The following is a 21,666-nucleotide window of genomic DNA, read 5'->3' as shown; positions in this document are numbered from 1 at the left end:
TAACCTCTGTCGTGCCAGGGCGCTTCCGTTGGCACAGGGCGCAGTTGGACAGCTCTATGCACTGTGAATCCGGATCAACCGTTGTTGCAGCATCGAGCGAGTGCTATACAGCAAGTGCCCATCGCTCACTTGGAACCCGAAGCACGTCCGTCCCGTGATCCCCGGCGTTTGCCAGGCGAGCGCAGACCCTCTCCCCCTGCTTCCGTCCAAAGCCTTGTTCTTCATCCGGACGGCCCGTCTTCCTTTCCTAGGTCGCTCCAACGACGATCTCGCACACCCTTGCCTGCGGAGGCTAGCTTCGAGCTTACGGCTTGACACAGCCTGGCTTCGCGCTGCGGCTCGCACAGCGTCGAACAACCCCCGTTATCGTGAGTGCCCACTCTGAGATTCGAATCATACGGGATTCCGAGCGGTTCACACACCGGCGCACCGGGCCTCGAACCCACAGTGAAACCTCGACTCTCGATTGTATTCCTCGGTGCTATTTGTGCGCAGAGAACACGACTATTTGGAGCTGAGCGCACTTCGCGCCCAGACGCTGCCCATCTCGTGGCGGTCACTTGATTTTGCTGGACATACGCGGAATCCGTGTCTTCGCGTCTTCAATGCAGAGCCTCTGTTGTATATGACGTAGGCGCGCTGCCCTTTATCGGCGGTACCTCTTTCGCGTCATCGTACACTCGTCGACTCCTAGCCGGGTCCAGAGGTATCCGTCCTTTCCGCTCGGGACAAGCCCAGTATCCACGCCCGTGCCAGTCCGGCGGCGCAACGGCGGCCTCTTCGGAGGGCTGATGGTGTTATTTCTTACATTCGCCTCTGTCATCTGCGGGTTTGGGCGCCCCCCTCTGACACTAGTTGATATTCCTAGGCACCGCGTATCGTTTGCGGCAGCGTCGGCAGGCCGGGACTTGTGCTGGTGTGTTATCGTGCCTACAGTCGTTTGCATGCACTTGATGCGGGCGAAAAACTGCTTGTTGTAGCCAGATAGTCACATGGGTCACACTGTTACCTACGGTTCCTTCGTAAAGTCGGCGGTTGCTCCATGGCACCTCAGCTCTCCGTCGAGTTGAGGGAACTCATTGTCTACTGGCAGCACAAAGGCTCTGATTCAACTCCGTTCATTCAAGGAGCAGTTTGCACGACATGGCGGTCGTTGAAGTTGTCGCGCGCCGGTGGCTGTGTAGAGTGACCAAGGATATCACGCTGTTTGGCTATAACAAACAATTTCTCGCCCGCATCGAGTGCAAGCTGACATGCAAACGACTGCAATACATTGGTTCAATGCGCCATCCCCGCGCCTGCTCCGCTTTGTGATCAGAAGTTTTACGTCTTCCGTCCTCGCTCCAGCGTTTTGACCCGGAGCCCCATGCTAGGGCAAGTGTCTCCTAAGCAGCATCCTCTTGCATGACGTGTTCTCCTGGCATCGAAAGACACCGTCTCCTCGATGCCATTGGTTCCAGGTCTTTCCGAGATGTGATCGTCGGCCGCACGAACAAGGTTTTGTTTGTTCAATGTAATACGTGTTACACGTTCTCGCTCACGCTTCTCGTCCTCCCTCGGGATATCTCATGCCTCCGCTCGTTACCGGGGGTCGTACCCGGATCTTCGCGTTTCAAGCTTATTCACTGGCCGGGGAGTAAGATCAACGTGTGTGTCCCTTTGACGTGTTATTCCGAGTGTGTATCCCCGCCAGGCGTATACAACCGATCGATCGATCGAGTCGTTAAATGTATGCGCAAATTGATCTCATCTTTTCAATGGGCTGCGTCGCGTCATCTGTGCTTCGAATTTTTCTGCGGAGGGACAAATGGGCTACCATTCACCGCAGTTGCTGTGCCAAGCCTTTTGATTTGTAGGCATAACGTTGTTTTTCGCTCCTTGATCGTATCATTGAATGAAGCCCCGTATTGATTGTGTATACGCATGAGGGCTGTCAGCGCCAGTGATCCTATGATGTTGAATGTGCAAATCAAGCGTTCGGCGCTGTTCAGCGCCAACGCGTCACCGGTCCCCGGTTGATCCTCCAATTTGTCGCTAGACAGGGAAGCCTCGAGCCTTTCCTGTTCCTTCGTACCGTTCTCCCGACTCACGTCGCAATTTGACAAACTAGGCGTCTCAATTGAATGTCCTTGTGCATACGGTGGGAGCGGGTGGAGACGTTCGTCTTGTTTAAACGTTTTTGTGCGTGATACGATGGGAGCGCGCGGGGACGTCCATTCGAAGAGAATACACATAGGGTGTGATCCTAATTTACATGGTCTCGGGGTATCGGATACAGTTCAACTACACTTACAGTGATCCGCACGCCAGAAAGGCACAGAGAAGATGATGGAGTCGCCTGTCGTCACAGCTTTCCGCCGACTTCCGCCTCGAGCATCTCCATCGCCCGCCGCATGTCCACGCCGGGGTCCGTATTCCACGCCCACTCGAAGTTCTGGTATATCCGTTGACCGAGCTCAGGCAGCCCGGCCGTGGTAATCTCGTTCCCTGGCTCGTACAGCGAGAAGTGCGTGCCGTTGCGCCGGGAACGCTCGGCGACTTGGGACGCGAGCGGGAGGCGCACGCGAGAGTAGATCTGCAGCACTTGCGCGACGTTCCGGAGCGTGGTGCGGGGGTGGGAGAGCAGAGCCGAGAGGATCCAGGCATCCTGTGTGTCAGAAATTCGTGAATGGACCGCGAATGAACTCGGACGGGGAAAGGGTTACCTCGATGGCTTGGCCGGCACCAGCCCCTGTGAAAGGTGTCATAGCATGAGCCTAGATAGCAACCCCTCGTCAAATGATCCCGCATATAACACGACCATGATCACTCACTGCGTCTCCGAGGAGTGCGACGCGGGCGAAAGCAAACGTCGGTAACGGTTTGACGACGTTCACAACCCACCGATTGACCTTGCCCTTATCGATGCACTGAGCGCTCAGGCGTCAGCCAATATCGGAGACGAGCAGAGGGACGGAAAAGCATACGCCGACGAGTTGTTTCACCTCAGGCTCCCAGTCATTGTATGAGTTTGTGACTTCCCCGGAATCTCTTTCTTGAATCCACGGGTCGGTGAAGATCGAACCTTCCTGATCGTAGTCGGCATCGAAGGCGGCGATATTTATAAATTGGCCGTGAGATATAGGGTACGCCATGATGTGCTGTGCGCCGATCATGAGTCAACGATGGCGGACATCAAAAGCTGATGCTTTCATACCCTATCTTTTCCAACATACTGCAGAGAAAAGTTGAGATTCACGACGAAAAGCGAAAGCGATGATAGATACCATGGTAGGCACTGTGAGCACGCGATGATGAGGCGACAGGCGGCGGAGTTTCTCGGCGGATACGAGCATCCTATACACCAGCACTCCACTCCAACGTGGCTCGATCCGGGTGCGGAGGTCCGCCGCCTGCGCATGTTGACCACGATACTCGGCAACCCTTGCCTGTTCGTGAAGCATAGATGCCCTCACTGCAGACTTGAGGCCATCTGCGCCGATGAGGATGTCGCACGTGGCAGTGGATCCATCTTGGAAGACGAGGTGCACAGGATCGTCCGAGCGCAGAGGCTGCGTATAGTAGTGCAGGCGTTTGGAAAGATATGTCCGACACCGAGGCGACAGGCGCTTCAGTAGAACATTGTGAAACTGCGCTCGATGGAAGGTGAGGAGCCCTCCTGATAGATGCGTCAGAATGGCGATGTGTGGAAGTGTTACAGGCTTCATGAGGGGCACGGACCTCGACACATCATGTTGAAGAAACCTAGACCCTCGGGCTGATCAGCCTTCCGGTAATGGAGAGTCGGCTCTGCGATCCAGAACAAGTCAGCGAGATCTAACAGTGGCTTGTGGAGGGGAAAAGATTTACTGATGCTGTCTGTCGGTTTGGAATCGAGAAGCTGGCACAAGTCGTCCTCCAAACCCAGAGATCTCAAGATTTGCCATGGCCGCCACCATATGCCAATGCCGACGCCTATTTCTGAGAACCGAGAGGCAGCCTCGTATACATCGATTTGAATATCTGGGCACTTGGACAAGGCGCATGCGAGAATGAGGCCACCAACACCACCACCACTTGAAGCAGGGTTAGCGTTGATAATTGTGTCGTGAATAGAGCTTACCATATGGCGACGCGGAATTTAGGAGATTTGGACTGCATGGAAGGCGAAAAGTTCACCACTGTGTCGTGAGCGAGATAGGATCCAGTGGGAATTGTCGGGAAATGTGTTGATGTCTGATCTACACCCTCCCCTTAAATAGACGAGCCGCAGACAAGCATCACGAGCTTGTGTGGGCCAGAGCGAGCAAAAACATCACAACCTGGCAGGGTGAGTAAACAGGACCTGGCGAGAAGGACGATGAAATCGCACTTTCATTGAAGAACCAACATGTGGCACGAAAACATGATGACGAGATGGAGAAAACCCGGCTCACGAGGCCGATGTTTTCGCTCTTTGATTCCTGATTTCGAGCGGAGTCGGGGGCGCCGCCTCAGCGAACACAGCGCCAAAGCCATACCTAGACTGTCGACCTGAAAAATGATCTATCTGTGTAGGTGCGTGTTTTTCTGTTGACTGCTCTCGGGGCAGCGCTCGGCAGAAATATCTCCGAGGGAAAATAACACGCGAAACGAACGGACAAGAAGCTGGCTGGATGGCAGAGCCAGACAAGGTCGAGGGGCAATCCCGTTACCGAACCCCTCCGGTAGAACACACGTCAGACGGCTATCTGACTGATACACCTCGTGCAAGGGAATTTATGCTCTCCCCTCTGCTTGCAGGTTGTACAAGCCCAAAAGTTGAGCGCCGCACGTGCGGGTCATCTCTCTATGAAGATCCTACCGCGCGAATGATACGGTGTGTACGTCTCAGGCTCATAGACGGATTGGATTAAATACCGCGTATTTCGGGACCATAATTGATTGGTATTGAATGACTAGTCTCTAGCTGTCATAATCAAGGCGGGTGAGCTGGCATAGATCACTCGCTTCTGCGATGCTGCTTTTCAGAACTGACAGGTGGTTACTGCAAGTCATGCAGAAAGGCGCGCGACGTATGCACGTCATTGAGAATGATTGGGCAATGACTGTCGCGCTTGTACGTCTGCCGGATGCAAACGCAACCTCTCAAGAGAGGTCATGTAGTGGGTTATGTTCAAAACCACGCCTAACAAGTGTGCGGGCGCCATCTTCTGCTTAATCACAAAGACCATGTGTTTCACACTGTGGGCGTCTGAATACCTAGAAAAGACGCACCTCTGTAATCCAGCTAAATGAATAGGATCCCTGCAACGTAAGAGCTGTGCTTCAATGCGCGAATTTCGGCCTTCCAGCCGCAAGGTAAGGCGAGGCTTCCCTGCGAACACTTTCTGTCCTTCCCTGGAAGTCACAAGAGACACCGAATCTGCGATGACAGACTTCTATCCTATCGATATCAGTATATCCCTGAGAGCGAGTACGCACTTTGGGATAGGAAGCGTACATATCCACACTCGGCCCGTAATGCACGGTGCAAGCACGAGGTCCTGAACACTTGGAGCACCTTCAAAGATCATCGAGTCATACGTACCTTAGAGAAAATAAAAATATCTCTGGAAGATTATGTACTCTTGTCGACCAGCACTACGGTGGTAGTGCTGGCACATTACGAGTCGGCGGCTTTCTGAACGAACAACTTAGGGTCTGTTATGACATGAAGAAATGAGTTGCTAGCCATCGAATAAGCTAGCATATGACAGTGGCAACGGAGAGTGCTGAGGAAGAACGGCACTAAATTTTCGGCGCGGGAGATCCTGAGGTGTTCGATCACATTGAGTGGAATTCGTCCGAAACTGATTGAAACTGGCCCGTTATAGGCGCAGATTTCTATACCAAATATCGAGGACTGTTGGGTCGTGGGAATAATCTACAAGCCCACCAATCGGAACCATGAAATAAATCCTACTGAAAATCTGGTTTGCTGCTGCTGCTCTGCTTCGCGAACGATTTGAGAGGACAAGCAGCATCAAGAGCATTGCTCAACATGCAGCGTTCGTATATTCGTTGACCAAAAGGTAATCAATGGACCAGCGCTTACCGGCGGCAGTTTGACGTCCGGCGATGTCCGCATTTGTGTTGATTTAGCCAGAGCCGCTTCCTTCGACAAAGTCTGCTATCTGCTCATCAACGAATCTCGTCCTGCAGTTTCTTGCAGTCGACGGTAAGCTAGCCTCTTCCGCAGGAAAGATCCGCCTCTGATTGAGCTATGTTATAGTCATGTCGTTCACTCCGTCCATCAACTACGACGCCGCGAACTGCATCCTATCTTTCTGCGACTCGCCTTCCCTCTGCTCTTTGACACGCACGTCACGCACTTCCCGGATTCTTGCACTCCCGTTTCTGGTCAAGGATGTCGTCCTTAATCGAGACTCCCAACAAATCCTTGCATTCTGCCAGTTGGTCCTCACATACCGTTTAGGCCCCCACATAAGGACTCTCAAACTAATGCGAGGGTTATCCCACAAACTGTTGATCGATAAGCGAATACCGGACCCAATCGCGAGCTCATTGGCAGACGTGCTCGCATCCGCTGTCGCGCTCGATGAGCTCGAAATATCTTCTCGCTTCTCGGAGCTTGTCCTTTGCGAACCACGACTAGTGACAAGCATCGTTAACTTGGAGTCTTTGCGAGTACTCACGCTCTGGCCGATCACTGGACACTGCATAGAGCGTATGCATTCAGCCAAGGGACTTTGCCAAGTTCGCACGTTGGCCGTGGGCGTCACATACACGCAATCACCAAGAGATTCTCGGAGGCTGTCACTTATGCTCGACGGACTCCTATCCCGGATGCGCTCTTTGGAGCATCTGTTCCTATCCCATGCATATCCCACCTTCCTCTCCTCCATCGCAGCATCTCCCTCTGTTTATCAATCAGGGACGCGAGTATTCTCTTGCCTTCGTTCACTCCACCTCGACTCCGTACCAACGTCCTTGGAGAATCTAGCCATCCTCTTTCCAAATTTACGAGCAATATCAGTATCCGTTTCGCGCTTTAGTGTGTTGCCATCGTTAGATTCAATTCATCTACCTTTGTGGCCGTGCCTGAAATCGGCAGAGACGGACTCGCTTCCCCTTCTTGATCTCCTTTCGAGATTACATTTCCCGCGCAGGATCCGTATACCGCGCCATATGTTTAAACTCGATCAACCATTTGACCAGTTCCTGGATGTGCTCGGGAGAAATTCTGCTCTCTCTTCACTCAGTTTTCCGGTTAAATTCCAACCTCCCTCCCAGGATCTGGCTGAGCCTCCACGGATTGATGGCTTAGAAGCAAGCACATTCATTCTCAGAATCTCGCAGTCCCTCAGCAGTCTGAGATTTCTTGCGCTTGATATCGATTTAGCAGCTCAAATCACAGACTGTTCTTTCGTACTGCCAGTGAGTCGTGCTCTTCAGTCCATCGTCACCTGTGATCTGAACAGCACCCTTCCACCCAGTTGGCGTTGTTCTCTGTACCTTGCGATTCAGTGCTGCTACCCAGACTCGAATACCTGGCGGTGACAATGTCGTCGTCCGCGCCCTCAGTGCCAGGAGTCCACAAAGTCGACTCGATCAGTGCCGCAGTCACCTTTGTCGAGGAATGCTTTTCCCGATTTCGTTCACTTGCGTATCTCGAGGTGGAGACGGGGAAGCGAAGCTGGAACAAATCTTGGTGGCATCGTTCACCAGAGGGTCTTGTGAAAGCTATATCTTCTGAGGAAGGATTGTCTGCACGAGAGTATTTCGAGTGGGAAGGCATCTGGGAGGATGCGTAATGTCACGACGGCGAATTAACGAATGGTGAGTATACTATCATTCTACTGTTCACATCCGACGCACTGTTGAACCCCTGTGGAATAGATACGACTCGATGTCGGCTTAATCACCATAATGTTTCTTCCTTTCTATGCTAGATCTATTGTACCCACCTTTAATTCCACTGGGTGCGTCCAGCGTGATCATGCTCCTTCATAGAACTGACTTGGCTTATGCAGCACACCAGTCACATGCCATGCCACGACATTGCGCTCCCACACCTTTCGTGGTAGATATGAACTCGATCGAATAACGCTCATCCACCCCAACTTCTTACGAACCTCTTTGTCACCCTCCGAGGGCGTTCATTTCGACCGACAGCAATCATGAATTTAATTCTCTGCAACCCTCCCTGGTGGCCCCTCCCTTCCACAGCGGTCTACGCCCTCGAACCGTCATGCGCACCGTGGAAGGGGTGCGCGGCCTTCCGTCGGGTTATCTGGGCGTGAGATCAACATCGACGGCAGGCACCTTGACCTCGCATGAAGACTTATCGAGGCGGAGACTGCGGTGGGAGAACGCTTTGGAGAGCAGGTTCTAGTGGCGAAACGAACCAGGAGGAAGGTGTGTTTGACAGACCGCGTCCGTGCGAACGAAGAGGCTCACGGAGATACGTAGACGCGAAGAACACCCAAGAGTACCTGTAGCCATCCGTATAGTACGTTAAGCGCAATTAATGCCAATAATCCCACGCCTTTATCTGGCATTGTCGGTGCATCTGACGTCGTCCTCTGTGTTTCCCTGTTTTCTTCTTGGTGTTTGTTCAGCGATCATCGCTCGCTCGGTGCTCCGGTTTCACCGCCGTTGGGTCTTCTCAGGCACCGGGGCCTCTTGTCGACAGCGCATCTACGCTCCAGGCTGTTTTCTCCCATAGATCACGCGCGTCGCATGATGTAGATACACACGTCGAGCGGACAGCGGGGGGTCCGTTTTCATTAAACGTGATCTCCTCCATCCTCCTATCGCGTCTAAAGGGCACCCGTGGCGGGCGTGCGGTGAATGAAATTTCGACAACCTTTGATGCTCCACCGGCGCCGAATGTGGGCTGCCTTCCAGAAAACGGCTGCTTAGGGTGTGAAGATCACCCTGATTCGTCGTACAGTGCTCGTGGCGCTGACTTGAGGACGAGTGCATCCTTGAGTGCTGCTCGGTGGCGGATTCTGTTCGGGTCCTGTCAGAACCTCCGACGCTTGCCTGTAAGGACGCAGATCCACCTGTGCAGTGTCGGGTTGATCGAGCGTGCTCGCTCGATTCGCGCGAACGTCCACTGCAGCGGAAGTGAGTCACTCGAATGCATCTCGAGGGTCAACGTTCAACGCCGATCGTTGAGATCGAGCACAGGACATCCGGAAGCGAGCAAGTGTGTTCTGAGGACATGACTCTTCGCCATCCGTCACAAGTGCACGCATAGTTATCTAGCACTGCACGCACGGATGGCAGGAGGGACCGGTGCACGCAAATCGGCGATGCGCACCAAGGTGAGTTGCCAGATACGTTCGGCGCCTCGACGCCTCGACGCCTCGACGCCTACTCCCCTGTCTCTCCATCCACTTACTTCGCAGCCGAGCGCAAGGCGTGGTCCATCCTATGTGTCCCCGGTTTTCCCTGCGCCGACTCCGACTATTAGAACTCTTTCCCGAGCTCCGACGGACACGCGCCGTTGGGCAGTGTCCCGCACGGATGGCAGGAGGGGCCGGCGCACGCACATCGGCGAGACACCCTGACCCGCGCCGTGCGCACCTAGGCGAGCTGCTCGATACTCCGGAGCATCCACGCCTTCTCCACCTCGTCCACCCACGCACATCAAAGTCGAGCGCAGCGGGTGTTCCAGCGTCCGTACCCTCGGTGCTTGTTCTCCGCGCCGGCCACGACGCTTCGAAGTCCGTGTCGTGCTCAGACTCGCACGCGGATGGCAGGAGGGGCTGCCACAAGCAAGGCCCAAGCAGGCGATGTGCGTGCTCAAGAAGTGCGTCGCTCGACACATGCATCGATGCCTGGCCGTCCGCGTCTTGAGTCGCGCCGCCAGACCTGGACACAGGCTCCTCGCCACGAACACCGTGCCTATGCACAGCCCACCGCAGAAGGCGGCTGCCCGCTACGACCCCGAGCCCGTGCTCGTCGACACTCTCGTTTCGCGGACGATCCCCATTCGCACGACGCACATACCAGCACTAGCACATATCTGGGCACGCCAGCCGTCCGCTTCCCTCGCCGGCGAAGGACGACCGTTGGCAGCGCACGCACGCACTTATAATTAGCATTTAATTAGCAGCGCCCGACGCTGCGCGACGGTCGTGCACCACTCGCCTCGTACTCATACCGTCTTATTTATAGCCAGCCAGTCTATAAATATGCATCCCCACCCCACCCCATCCCAATAATAGCGCATAGCCGACCATAACTTGACTCGCCCTGCACCACACGTACCGCACGGCACCGCACCGTGCTAATAATTGCGTCCTCCGCCCGGCAGGAATAGATCAGGGCCAGCCCGCACCCGCGCCCGCGCGCGTCTCGCGGGCACACGAGGAATTGCAAATTGGGCGGGCGTGCAGAGAGAAGGCAGCGAGAAGGGGCAGGAAGGGGCTGGAGAAGGGCAGCTGCTGATCTCTGCTGATGCAGCGGTGCAGAGAAGCAGCGGGGGATCTCGCTTAGATATAGATATAGATATAGATATGCATCTATATGCATGCGCGCGGCGGGCCCGATTCGCGGCGGCAGTGCACGATCGCGCTGCAGCTGCAGCTGACCGACCGCTGCTGATGGACCGCCAATCCAACCCGAGATCGTGCGCGCCAGATCCGGTCCGCGCGTGCGTGCGTGCTGTGTAACCACGGACTCTGGCGCGGGCGAGGAAGGAAGGAAGGTAGAGAGAGAGCGCGTCGCGGGGGCTTCGTGGCGCATCTAGATCTGAGGGTGGTGGGGAGTAGATGTAGATTGCTGCAGCAGCACGCGGGGCGGGGGCGAGGCCTGGAGCACGATAACGCATGTAGATGTAGGTACTGAAGAGGAAGAGAGAGGAAGAGAGGAGGATAGAGAGAGAGAGGAAGATAGAGAGAGAAAGAGAGAGAGAAATGGGTGTATGTATGTACAGGTGTCGAAAACCCGAGTCCGCGACCGAAGCAAGGCAAGTAAAGCAAAGCAAGCAGACAGGCAGGCAGGCAGGCAGGCAGGCGGGTAAGCGGTGAGCAGCGAGCAGCGAGCAACTAGCAGTGCGTGTGCGTGTGCGCGCGCGCATGCGTGTGTATATGTCAAGCGAAACACGGGACAGCAGAACAAGAAGGAAACGCAGGGAGCACACGGCACATGCACGCGGGGCATGAGCGCGCGCGCGCGTGCGGAGTCCTTTCCTCCCCCGTCGGCTTTGTTTCTCCCGATCCGCCGCCCCGCGCTAGGCTCCCCGGTCCACGCCGTCGCCGCCCCCGCCGCCCCCAACGATGTCCTCAAGGCTCACGTCGCCATCGCCGCCCCTCCTGCCCTCGTCCTCGCCCTTACCCTCCCCATCTCCCCTTCCGCGCTTACCCCCTCTCGCCCCGCCGCCGCCGCCCGACTCAGCCCCGACGGACCCGAGCAGCCCCTCCCCCGGCGGCGCCGGCGCCGTGCCCGACAAAAAATCCAACCACGTCTGCCCCCCGCCCCCGCCCCCGCTTCCACCACCACCATCATCCCCCGAGGTCCCGGAGTCGGTACTCTGGCGATGCGGGGGCGGCTGCGACAGCTGCGGCCAGTCGAATGTCAGCGGTATGCCGAAAAACGTCTCCACACCACCTACCCCTCCGCCCATCATCATCCCCCCTCCCCCGCCGCCGAACATCCCGCCGCTGCCGACGGTGCTGCTGCTGCCGCCCGTGGAGCCGGAGCCGCTGCTGGACGAGGGCGGGCCAAAGACGCCGGCGAAGAGGTCGTCGGGGCTTTGCTGCTGGTGCTGATGCTGATGCTGATGGTGCTGGTGCTGGTGAGGGGTCGGGGGCTGCGAGATGCGCGGGAGGGGCTGCTGCTGCGGCGCACGGAGCATGCTGCCTGCACCGTACATGCCGAGCTGCTGCTGCTGCTGCTGCTGGGAGTGGGAGAGGGACTGCGGCGGGGGGTGCGAGTACGGCGCGGAGAGGCTCGCGCGCGCGAAGGACGCGGAGGGGTTGAGGAACGGCGCACCGTGCGCGGTGTGCGTGGACGGCGGGAAGAAGGAGGCGTACGGGTTGCTGTGCGGGGGCGCGGTGTGCACGTGCGGCGGGAGCGGGAGCGTGTGCGCGTGGAGGGACGGGTGAGCGGACGCGGCGTCGAGGTCGAGGCGGTACGGGAAGGGCGTGTGCGCGCCGCCGGGAGAGGATGCGTGCAGCGAGGGGTGGCGGTCGAGCTCGGACGCGGGGGCGAGCCGCGCGCGCTTGTTCGACGAGAGGGAGTAGGCGCCCGCGCCTACGCTGGAGCTGGAGCTGGAGCTGGGGTGCGCGCGGGTGGGGCTGTGCGTGGCGGAGGTGTGGCGGTCGGAGGAGATGGGGAGCGTGGGCGAGGCGGAGGGCGGCATGGAGAGGTGGGAGGGGGGCGGGCGGTAGTCGACCTGCAACAACAACGCGGCGGGCGGGGTCAGCGAGGCGCCAGGCGCGAGGGCGGGCGGGGGGACGCACGTCGATGGTCATGCTCTCTGGCTTGATGGGCACCATCTTGCCGCCGTCGGCCTTCTTGCCCTTGGCGGAGGGACCGCCGGCGGCGGCGCTGCTGCTGTCCTGGCGCTTGCGCTGGGGCGGGGCGGGGTCGTCTGCGTCTGCGTCGTCGTCGTCGTCGCCGACATCGTCAACGCGGGAGGCATCGGTGCCGCCGCTAAAGTCGTGGGGCGTGCGTGTATCGCGCTCGCCATCGAACTGGAGCGGAGGCGAGGAGTTAGGGGTGCGAACGGGCGGAAGGAAGACGAAAGAGAGAGGGAGAGCGGACACGTACGCGGATGTGGCGCTGGACGATGGAGCCAATATCTGTGGAACAGTACTGGTAGAGCTTGTCGGGGTGGCCGTGGCGGCGCTCTGGGGAGAGAGGAGGGGAGTTATTTTTAGCACACGTAGAGGGCGAATGGCGACGGACCGAAGATGATGACGGCGACGTCGACGGAGCAGAGGACGCCAAGCTCGTATGCTTTTTTGAAGAGGCCTGTCTTGCGCTGTTGTGGGGGAGGTCGGTCGGAGCGAGAGCGATAAGTCAAGAGGAAGTAAGAAACTATTTTTGCAGCTGGAGCGCGAGGCGAGAAAGGCTTGGCGCTTGGACTTGCCTTTAAGAAGGTGACGGAGCGGTTGCGCTCGTTCTATTCGCGTCGCGTCGGTCGATCCGGGAGCACAGCAGCAGAGAGAAGGGCAGGCGGTGAGCAGCGCGGACTGGGTGGGACGGGGGTGCGGCGGGGGGGTGGGGAGGACAGAGGCGACGGGGGAGGGAAGACAGACCTGGATCGGGAGAATCTCGATCTTCCGACGGCCCATGGCTGGGGGTGGTGGCGGTGGCGGCGGTGGCGGTGGTGGAGGACGTGTCGATGGCTGGAGGGGAGGAGGGGGTCGAGGAGCAGTCGAGGGAGAGGGAGGGGGAGGAGGGAGAGAGGGGAGGTGGCGGACGGCTTTGAGGGAGGAGTGGGAGAAGAGATGTTGTGTGTGGGCGTGGCCGGGACGGCATCTGACGCTGCGAACGCGCTGCTCATCAAACATCCCCACTCGTCCTCTCCGTTCTGCTCCCGTTTCTCCGTCCTCGACCCTCCAGCCCCCCTCGCCTGCCTCTGCCGCCCTCGCCGCTGGCTGTGTGGTGCAGCCCGCCGCGCCGCCGCCGCCGCGGCCGCGGCTGTATTTTTTGCGCGGGGCGCGAGTGCATTTCGGTGGGTGGCGGAGGTAGGCGCGTGCGTGTTCCCGAAGGAGGGACGCTGTTCTGTTCTGGAACTGGGAGACTCGGAATCGCAGGACTTCTTCACGCAGACGGCAAGTGATCAGACCGAAGCTGGGTCCTACGCCTGATCGAACCGCCACCGGACGACGGTCAGCGCCCGCAGGCCATCGCTCCCCTACTCTGACCTGGGACTGGGTCTCCGCCTCACGCCCGTTCCCGCCCCCACCTTGGCCAGTCGCTCCCACCGCGCCCCCTCACAGCCCCTCGCACCCAGACCGCCAGACCGCCAGACCGTCGCCAGTCCGGTTCACCGTCCCGTGCCTGTGCCGAATGCAGACCCACGGCAGCCAGCCCAGTTGATCTCCGCGCCCGTCCGACCCAATCTCGTGCGCGCATTCCTTCTCACCGCGCCTGCGTTCCAGCCCCCCGCAGAGCCTTCCCAGCCACCCCCCACCCCCCATCAGCCACGCTCCCTCGACGACGCCTCGAATCCCGCCTGCCCCTCCCCCTCCTGAACACCGCCAACCCTGATAGCTGCCACGCCCTTATCCGTGGCACACCCTGCCCTTCTGATTCCATATGCCCTAACCAGGCGCCCCGCCGTACGTACCCACCCCCATCCAGCGCCTTCTCGGAACCCGAGCCCTCCCCGTCACGCGATCGTCCCTTCCTCCTGGGGCTCCCGGTCTCCTTCCGCGGACCGCGACCCAGCACAGTCCATCCCACTTGCTACTGCCCCCGTCCCGAGACCCTCGCCGTCCCTCCAGATCCCTTTATGCGCCTGTTCTTCACGCACGCACGCACGCACGCTCGCTCTCCGTCCCTCTCCCGTCCCCCGCCTTCTGTCCCCGCTCCACCCCGCACCCCCCCGTCCAATCACAACCCACCCTGCGCGCCTACCTCCACTCATTTCCGCGCCCCACGCTTCTGAGAGCCCGCCCTCTGCCCTCTGCCCTCATCCTCCCCTCTCAGCACACACGCTCCGTGGCCACCACCTCCGTCACCTCCTTCTTCTGTCCCCGCCCGTCCTTGGCATCAAACGCCTTCCCTCGGGCTCCTGCGCGCGCGAACAGCACTCAGCCCGCGTCTAGCCTAGCGCCCAGCGGGTGCTATCCCGCGGCGCCAACCACCAGCGCGCCCAGATCAGATCACCTCGCCTCAGCACGGATCAGATCAGACCCTTCCCCCATCTTTCTTCTCCGTGGCCACACGGCGGGTCCCGCGCCACCTACGCACATGCACAGGACACGCACAGAGCACAACAGGGCGGGGTAGCCCCTGAAGTTTCACGGGCGACGTTGCGTATCATACGCAGATCAGATCCCGTCGTCCCCAGCACGCGACCCCCTCCGCGGCGCGCGTGCTAGCCTGGATCCGCCTGGCCGCGAGGAGCGCCTCGCAGCGCGGCGGAACAGATCGGGCGCGGCTTCTCGCGGCCGCTTCGATCGCGTTTCGTTTTTCTTTCTGGCTTTCTCTGGCTTTCTCTGGCCTTCCCTTCTTTTCGCTTTGATTTCTTTGATTCGTGAGTTTTGTGATTTTGTGAGTCTGGTTTTCTGCCGTCGTTCGTCGCCGTCGAGCGTCAGCTTCTGTGGGGAGCTGATGCCTCGAGTCGGGCGTGTCGGCGTTCCGTCTACAATTCGCTGATGCATCGACCCGTCGCTGTCTGCGGCTCGGTGACTTCGTCTCTACATGCGCCCCACGCTTCTCGCCCAAGTCTCAAGTACCATCTCAAAGTATTTTATTTTATTTTGTTTCATTTTATGTCGTCGTGGAACGCCCTGTGCTCGACCAACCCTCCCGCCGCGTACCGTCCGTTTACCGCACACTGCACACCGAGCGCCGCGCGGACGTCTGTGAAACGGTAACCGACTTCTCGCTGAATTGATCTAGGTGTATTTTGATTTAATTAATTTCAGCGTTCATCCGCCATCATGGAACGCTTTTTCGTGGCCGCATCGCGCATGCTGTTCCGCCCCCCTCTTCTGTGACTTTTGGCATAGAGAGTGCGTACCGTTTGCTTGTCAAAAGCTAAAGGCTGCGCGGACGTCTGAGATGCGGTAATCCGACGAGGAAACCTGCTCCTCGCGGTCTTGTCCACGCGTGACGCGGTGCGCGTCGTTCGCGTCGCAGACGGTCCGGCGATGCCCAGCGCAGAGAGGCAGAGCGCGTACCGCTCGCTCGCCAGATAGCGAGCGCCACGCGGGGCTCGCTTCCGCGTCCGCCTAGTGCTCCGCGATCGTGGCCACGATGGGCATCGCCCTCGCGCTCTCCCAGGCTATGCTTCTACCCTCTGTGTTAGCGCATACGGGCCTGGGCCGGACGCGCGCAGGCTGGTCAGTTACTCATCTGACTCTGCAGGATCGCGCGCGCCCGTGGCCCGGCGCACGCACGTCCACCCTTTTCGCCCCTCGCATGCATCGCACGTATCGCATTGCATCGCATCGCATCGCATCGCACTCACGCACGCCCCTCGCACGCTGCTGCGCGCTGCTGTGAATGCTGTGTCAGCGCGGGCTTGGCGTTGTGCGCGTGGAACACCCAGCAGGGAGCGGGACGCGGGCGCTGGGGCGCCATGCGCGGATGCGGCGCGCGAGGCGGCGTACTCTGTCTGCGGATGGCTCGTGGCCGCTCGGCGCCCAGGCTGCGCGGCGGCATCTTCCTCCTGTCGCTGATGCGGGCGTGTTGGTGACGGACCAAGCCAGTGGGCAGGTGATCTAGGCGGACTGTCGCGATTCGTCGCTGGACGAGTGGGCGGGTAAGTAGAGTGCGACGAGGACGCGACGGGTGGGCGGCAGCCGTTCAGTCCATGGAGTGTCTGCTGTGGCCTGGCGCTCGGCGGTGGCAGCGGAGAGACCGCCTGCTGTGCCTCTGCCCGCGGCGCATTCTCGCATTCCTGCAGCGGGTGATGGGTGGACACGTGTGATTCGTCGCTTGTGACCGTGCCGGACGAGTGGGCGAGCAGGCGGTGGACTAGGGGGACACGAGGATTGGGTGATAGCGGTGCGTGTGTGGGAGCTGCGTCGTCCGTGTGTGTCGATTGTCCGGCGACTCAACGTGTTTGGGCCTGTGTCGTGCTGTTTGGCGCATCGAGGGACTCGCTTCTGTCGGCCGAGTCCACGATGACACTGGCCAGCGCAGATGGCTGGCGCTCGCTGTTGGGCTTGGACCTTGCCGGGGGCGTTTAGGTATCTCCCCTTGGTGCTCGGGGTGCGAGTTGAACGACATAAGGTTTGTTCGTTCATGGAACGCCGGCTGCAGATATTGATGCTGTAAATGAAGATCACGCGCTGTCCTAGGATGTGGGGCAGGGGTGAGAGCCAACGGTCGCACGCTGCGTTGTCTTCCCTGACTCTCCCCTCCTGCTGTCCTCTACCCTGGCGGTTCACTCTCGCTTACCATGCATCTTGTCTTGATCGGTGGTTCCATCGGTCTGAAGTTTGACGTGGTCCGTCTGGCTCTCGTGCTGTTGCCCGCATGATTTTCAGCACGGGCGACGAAATTTCCAGCAGCCCAGGCGAAAGCCTGGTTCCCTGCAATCTCTGCCCCCTGTCAGACCCTGTTCAAGCGTCATTTTTCATCGGCGAGAACTCGTGGTGGCGTTCTGGCCCCTTCGATCGACACCGTGGGCGCAGCGAACCCTTCTGTTGCGTTCTTTCTTCCTTCCCTCCACTCTTCTGAGCGCACGACTGGCAGGAAAGGTCCAGGCTGCGATCCGACTCACTTCCGCATTCTGCGCCATGTCTTCTGGCTTCCATGTCGCGGCGAGCTTGGACGACAGACGCCCACGATGTCGTTTCATTTCCCGTACCCTTCGCTTCGACTCACGTTCGCTCCGTTGCATTTTTTGTGACATTTGGTTTTCTTCCTTGAGACCCTGTCCCTTGTCGTCTGGTGTCCTTGTCATCATGCATACCGGATTTGACAGTTATATATCACCTACTCCCAGGAGCGATACGTCGACTGGCAAGACCCTTGCGCCCCATCCCACATTCGACAGGGATGTTACACGGTTGCCTTGGCAAGTGTCCACTGTACGATCAGATTTCACTTTTTCTTCCCTCGCCCAGACCGCGGGATATACGTGCGCGGCTGTTGGGTGAAACGCCGATGACGCGACGTTGATGTCCGTGGCCGGCTCGCGCGGATATCCAGCTTATCATCGAGCCACCATCCGCGATGAAGACGGATGCGCCCGCTTGCCTTCTTGGGTTGATGTTCGCTGCAGACGTCCCGGCGAGATCGTGCGTCTGCCCCCATAGCTTTGCGCCCCTGATGGCTTGAAGTGCTGCGCCGCTACGTCCCTCCGAGGAACAAGCAAGGTGTCGACAGAGCACACTGCGATCATAGGGCCGACGGCGTCGTGACAGCTACCGGTGTCTCCCGAGGCATCCATTTTAAGAGGCCGGACGAGCACGGGCGATGCGCGTCGTCGGTGACTACACAAAGTCGTGACGATCGGGCTGACTAGATGGAAGGAGCGTGGCTGCTCGAGCATGGGATAGACTCAATTCTCTTGTACAGTATAGTTCTGACGACCGCCATCTAGGTCGGACCGCGTTGAATGGGGTACGCATTTGCGTCTACAGTCTCTCAACCTGTGCGTAGCAAACCTGCTTGCACGCTATGTCCCCACCAATGACGTATATTGTTCAGTATCGTCGGCGCGCGCAACTCGATTCTTGATTGGCACTTATGGCAATGAGCTCGGACCCTTGTGAGATCTTACTCGGGTACGGCGAAGACGCAAGCTGATACACACCATTCCAACGAGCGTCTTTTTCTTCGAAGAAGCAGGTGCTTCAGTTGGTGTGATTGGGCATTTTTCACGGGACCGAATCCGCGAGGCAAAGAGACAGGGGTCGGATGGGAGACCGACTCGTTCGGCACTGTGCGGTTCGTGGCAGCTCATGCATTCCTCACAACCGTAACAGGCGCGCCTCAGAACCGTCCGCGGTATCGCCGACCGTCTCGCGCATCGTTGACTCTCAGATAAGTGCGGTGAGTTTGTCTCGTGAATTCGACACTCCTCCGTTGTTGCTCCATGGCACTTTGTTTGCTTGTGTTACATTCCAGATCCGGAATAGCAGACGAGAGGCATCCCTCATGGACGCCACATATCTTGCGACAATTGTTGTTATGGCCCTCATCGCACAGCCGATTACCTTCCTTCCCTTTGGCTTACGAGACCGTCGTCGCTATGTGCTCTGTTGCATCTGCGGGTTCTTTAGCATCTAATTCGAAGATCGTGACTGTCTATGTCGCGAGCATTTGAAGCTTCTAGCTACTATGCGATATCTAGATGATATCCATAACCTACATTGATGCAAGCGTCGTACGTGTATAGGTCATGAACTGAGCCAAAATCCTTCCTTGCGCTTATTCGCTATGGCTGCGAGCTGCCAATCTCTGATTCCAAAGTTTCCGTTGCTCGCCGCATATCCACGCGAGGGTCAGTGGTCCAGTTCCACTCCGTCATCTGGCGAATCCTCTCCTCCAACTCGAGCAATCTAGCCGCGGAGATATCGCCTCCTGACTCCTTCAGTGCAAAAATACATGCTGTTGCGGCGGGAGCCCTCGGCGACTTGTGATGCGAGCGGGAGGCGGATACGAGAATAAATTTGGAGTACTTGTACCACGCTGTTCAGCGTGGTCAACGGGTGTGAGAGAAGCGCTGATCGGATCCAAGCATCCTGGACTGACGGTGATTCAAATAAAGAGATCAGGCGAGCTTGAGCAAACCTCAATAGCTTGACCGACTCCAGCTGCTTGAATAGACGTCATCGCACGAGCCTGTGTACGACGTCTTCCTTATGTAGGCGGTCCAAGTCTCTCACTCGGTTTACTCACGGCATCTCCCAAGATAGCAACACGACCTGAAGCGTACGACGGGAGCGTCCTAACGACATTCATAGTCCATCGGTTCACCTTCCTAGATCGGATGCACTACATGTCATGCACAGTCAGCAGAAAGAATTATCGAAGACACGTGTCAAAAAAGCGCACGCTAACGAGTTGCTTGACTTCGGGTTCCCAGTCGCGAAATAGGTCGACGATTTCACGAGAATTACTCACTCGTATCCACGATTCGCCGTAGAATGAATCCTCCTTGGTATGATCCGTATCAAAGGCAGCGAAATTAATGAATTTCCTGTGAGATATTGGGTATGCCACAATATGCTGCAGGAATCCTGTGAGTCAAAAACATTGAGTTAGTTGATATATGCTGCTCTCTCACTCTATCCTTCCCTATATTTTATTTGTTTGTTTATTTTAATTCGTAATTAACGTCTAATTACGGCGTACCATATATCTAGACGAGGACCGACATGTATCTACGTATCGCGTGGGGTTGGTTTGTGTACCTATGGTGCTGTGCGCTGCATTGTCCCTTGTGGGGAACGTGTGGGCCTCATAGAGGTTTGGTCACGTGGCGAGGATTAGGGAGGGAAGTATAGTAAAGTAAGGTACTCAGCTCGTGTTCGTCTACTAATGTGCCGTATTGAGTCACCGTCTCATGGTCTCTGCCATCTGTCGTGTTTCTGCGGTGACATTCGCCGGTCGTCTTGTTTGTCTCACGACCCTTGACGTGTTGTGCTCGAAGTTTATGGTATTTGTTCTCGTCTGCCGCCGCCCGTCATTCCCCGGATCATCCAGTCCTTTCTCGCTCGTCCGCGGCAGGTTCAAGTCCCCGAATGTCCTTTGGAAGCGCTGTGTCTCGTTGATATAGGTGAAAAGGTGGCCGAATAACTGTTTGTTGGATAAGAGCGCCGAAAGATCCCTGCATGTTCTGCCTGCCGCTTGCTCAAGGCGGTGGCGACTGTCTGCGTAGCTTTGGCACTGGAGGAGAAAATGTGCGACCGTCTCTTCGCGCTGCCCACACGCGGAACAGATCGGGTTTTCAAACTCGTCTGGACGTATGTGATGGAGGTGACATTGCAGTGGTGCGTGTCCTGTGCGTAGCTCTGTGAGGATGGCGACATGTCGTCGTGGGAGGTGTGCAGTGATCTTTCGGAACTGGATCGATGGTGCCGTGGTGTCAACTTTGTGGAGTTTCGGTCATCTCTTTGATTCGGCGAGACTTTTCTTCCAGCGCTTCTCCAGGTTTTCGTTGAACTTTTGCTTAGCCGCGGATTTGCTGATGGGGAGCTGTCCCTTCATTGCCTGTGGTAGGGTTCCCTCTTCGCTCGACTTTCCCCGCGCTGCCGCCTTGGCCTCTCCGTCGCTCCTCTCGTTCCCCTTGACGTCTACGTGGCCCGGCACCCATCGCAGGGTGGGTACTTTACGGCCTCTTTGCTTGAAGTCCTTCTCGATCGTCTCGTGTATCGCGTCGACTAGATACGATCCAGGCGTGCTTCCTGTAAGCTTTGTGGCTCTAATTGCAGCAACATTGTCAAGCGCAATTGATGCGGATTGGGATAGGGGTTCGTTCTGGATAAGCTGAAGTGCTAAATGAATGCCAGTGAGCTCTGCTTCGTAAACAGTATATCGATTCGCTTTTCCGAGGTGTTTGTGCATCACCGCATTTTCACACCCGTTTTTATACAGCACTGCTGCCGCCCCGACTCCGTCGTCTTTTAATGACCCGTCCGAGTAGACCTGGATGCTGTCCTTGTTCTTTTGCTCGTCTTCAATGGCTGCATCTTTGTTCGGCTCTCCTTCCCTATATACTACGTGAAGAGGCAGAATTCGGGGAATATGCCAATGTACACAAGAAATACCTGGGTAGGGACCGTGAGTAGGCGGGATCCAGGAGAAAGGTGACGTAGTTCCTAGGCGGATATGAGGGCCCTGTAAACGATGACGCCGCTCCACCGTGGCTGTACGGGATTGCGCAGGTCCGCCGCTTCCGCAAGCTCACCATGTTGTTCTGCACGTCCAGCCTGCTCCTGAAGCATGAACATCCGCACCATAGATTTAATGCTGTCAGCACCGATGAGGATATCACAAGTTGCAGAAATTTGTCCTCAAAAATGAGCTGGATGGGATCCATCAAGTGGGGAG

The 21,666-nt window shown here is 57.6% G+C and overlaps 11 protein-coding genes across 11 annotated transcripts; 5 read left to right on the top strand and 6 right to left on the bottom strand.

Annotated features, from left to right (window-relative positions):
* Positions 1–296: 296 nt before the first annotated feature.
* Positions 297–1,096, bottom strand: HETIRDRAFT_477786 (uncharacterized protein). The gene has a single exon (XM_009550572.1). The coding sequence runs from the start codon at positions 944–946 to the stop codon at positions 647–649; it is 300 nt and encodes a 99-aa protein (XP_009548867.1). The 5' UTR covers positions 947–1,096; the 3' UTR covers positions 297–646.
* Positions 1,097–2,344: 1,248 nt separating this feature from the next.
* On the bottom strand, positions 2,345–4,140 carry HETIRDRAFT_453182 (uncharacterized protein; the record flags this gene model as incomplete). The annotated part of the gene is made up of 8 exons (XM_009550571.1): positions 2,345–2,647; positions 2,706–2,756; positions 2,814–2,909; positions 2,967–3,140; positions 3,216–3,658; positions 3,721–3,789; positions 3,850–4,055; positions 4,103–4,140. The coding sequence occupies 8 exons, from the start codon at positions 4,138–4,140 to the stop codon at positions 2,345–2,347; spliced, it is 1,380 nt and encodes a 459-aa protein (XP_009548866.1).
* A 379-nt stretch (positions 4,141–4,519) lies between these two features.
* HETIRDRAFT_117392 (uncharacterized protein) lies at positions 4,520–5,645 on the top strand (the record flags this gene model as incomplete). The annotated part of the gene is made up of 5 exons (XM_009550570.1): positions 4,520–4,536; positions 4,571–4,837; positions 4,928–4,945; positions 4,999–5,077; positions 5,418–5,645. The coding sequence occupies 5 exons, from the start codon at positions 4,520–4,522 to the stop codon at positions 5,643–5,645; spliced, it is 609 nt and encodes a 202-aa protein (XP_009548865.1).
* A 1,812-nt stretch (positions 5,646–7,457) lies between these two features.
* HETIRDRAFT_386694 (uncharacterized protein) lies at positions 7,458–8,835 on the top strand. The gene is made up of 5 exons (XM_009550568.1): positions 7,458–7,800; positions 7,861–7,943; positions 7,995–8,379; positions 8,434–8,473; positions 8,583–8,835. Exon 1 carries the CDS (start codon positions 7,524–7,526, stop codon positions 7,773–7,775), a length of 252 nt encoding a protein of 83 aa, XP_009548863.1. The 5' UTR covers positions 7,458–7,523; the 3' UTR covers positions 7,776–7,800; positions 7,861–7,943; positions 7,995–8,379; positions 8,434–8,473; positions 8,583–8,835.
* Positions 7,566–8,835, top strand: HETIRDRAFT_477783 (uncharacterized protein). Its single transcript, XM_009550569.1, has 5 exons — positions 7,566–7,800; positions 7,861–7,943; positions 7,995–8,379; positions 8,434–8,473; positions 8,583–8,835. The coding sequence occupies exons 1-3, from the start codon at positions 7,798–7,800 to the stop codon at positions 8,143–8,145; spliced, it is 237 nt and encodes a 78-aa protein (XP_009548864.1). The 5' UTR covers positions 7,566–7,797; the 3' UTR covers positions 8,146–8,379; positions 8,434–8,473; positions 8,583–8,835.
* On the top strand, positions 7,566–10,073 carry HETIRDRAFT_445645 (uncharacterized protein; the record flags this gene model as incomplete). The annotated part of the gene is made up of 9 exons (XM_009550567.1): positions 7,566–7,800; positions 7,861–7,943; positions 7,995–8,379; positions 8,434–8,473; positions 8,583–9,093; positions 9,235–9,293; positions 9,484–9,647; positions 9,713–9,781; positions 9,854–10,073. The coding sequence occupies exons 6-9, from the start codon at positions 9,249–9,251 to the stop codon at positions 10,071–10,073; spliced, it is 498 nt and encodes a 165-aa protein (XP_009548862.1). The 5' UTR covers positions 7,566–7,800; positions 7,861–7,943; positions 7,995–8,379; positions 8,434–8,473; positions 8,583–9,093; positions 9,235–9,248.
* Positions 10,074–10,261: 188 nt separating this feature from the next.
* HETIRDRAFT_453180 (uncharacterized protein) lies at positions 10,262–10,804 on the bottom strand (the record flags this gene model as incomplete). The annotated part of the gene is made up of 1 exon (XM_009550566.1): positions 10,262–10,804. One exon carries the CDS (start codon positions 10,802–10,804, stop codon positions 10,262–10,264), a length of 543 nt encoding a protein of 180 aa, XP_009548861.1.
* On the bottom strand, positions 10,788–13,356 carry HETIRDRAFT_459848 (uncharacterized protein). The gene is made up of 7 exons (XM_009550565.1): positions 13,239–13,356; positions 13,070–13,102; positions 12,886–12,961; positions 12,748–12,827; positions 12,438–12,671; positions 11,588–12,370; positions 10,788–11,533 (listed from the first exon to the last, which is right to left on the bottom strand). The coding sequence occupies exons 1-7, from the start codon at positions 13,272–13,274 to the stop codon at positions 11,207–11,209; spliced, it is 1,569 nt and encodes a 522-aa protein (XP_009548860.1). The 5' UTR covers positions 13,275–13,356; the 3' UTR covers positions 10,788–11,206.
* A 74-nt stretch (positions 13,357–13,430) lies between these two features.
* On the top strand, positions 13,431–14,940 carry HETIRDRAFT_453178 (uncharacterized protein; the record flags this gene model as incomplete). Its single annotated transcript, XM_009550564.1, has 4 exons — positions 13,431–13,761; positions 13,820–14,020; positions 14,088–14,216; positions 14,258–14,940. The coding sequence occupies 4 exons, from the start codon at positions 13,431–13,433 to the stop codon at positions 14,938–14,940; spliced, it is 1,344 nt and encodes a 447-aa protein (XP_009548859.1).
* Positions 14,941–15,686: 746 nt separating this feature from the next.
* Positions 15,687–17,464, bottom strand: HETIRDRAFT_103929 (uncharacterized protein; the record flags this gene model as incomplete). Its single annotated transcript, XM_009550563.1, has 4 exons — positions 15,687–15,887; positions 16,127–16,680; positions 17,062–17,128; positions 17,387–17,464. The coding sequence occupies 4 exons, from the start codon at positions 17,462–17,464 to the stop codon at positions 15,687–15,689; spliced, it is 900 nt and encodes a 299-aa protein (XP_009548858.1).
* A 1,708-nt stretch (positions 17,465–19,172) lies between these two features.
* On the bottom strand, positions 19,173–21,617 carry HETIRDRAFT_50705 (uncharacterized protein; the record flags this gene model as incomplete). The annotated part of the gene is made up of 6 exons (XM_009550493.1): positions 19,173–19,355; positions 19,405–19,455; positions 19,513–19,608; positions 19,675–19,853; positions 20,134–20,236; positions 21,462–21,617. Coding segments are annotated over 6 exons (768 nt in total), but the record flags the coding sequence as incomplete, so codon positions are not given.
* Between the last annotated feature and the right edge of the window lie 49 nt (positions 21,618–21,666).

The sequence above is a fragment of the Heterobasidion irregulare genome (genome assembly GCF_000320585.1).
Source record: "Heterobasidion irregulare TC 32-1 unplaced genomic scaffold scaffold_08, whole genome shotgun sequence".
NCBI classification, from domain to species: Eukaryota; Fungi; Basidiomycota; class Agaricomycetes; order Russulales; family Bondarzewiaceae; genus Heterobasidion; species Heterobasidion irregulare.
This window is presented reverse-complemented; position numbering and strand designations above follow the sequence as displayed.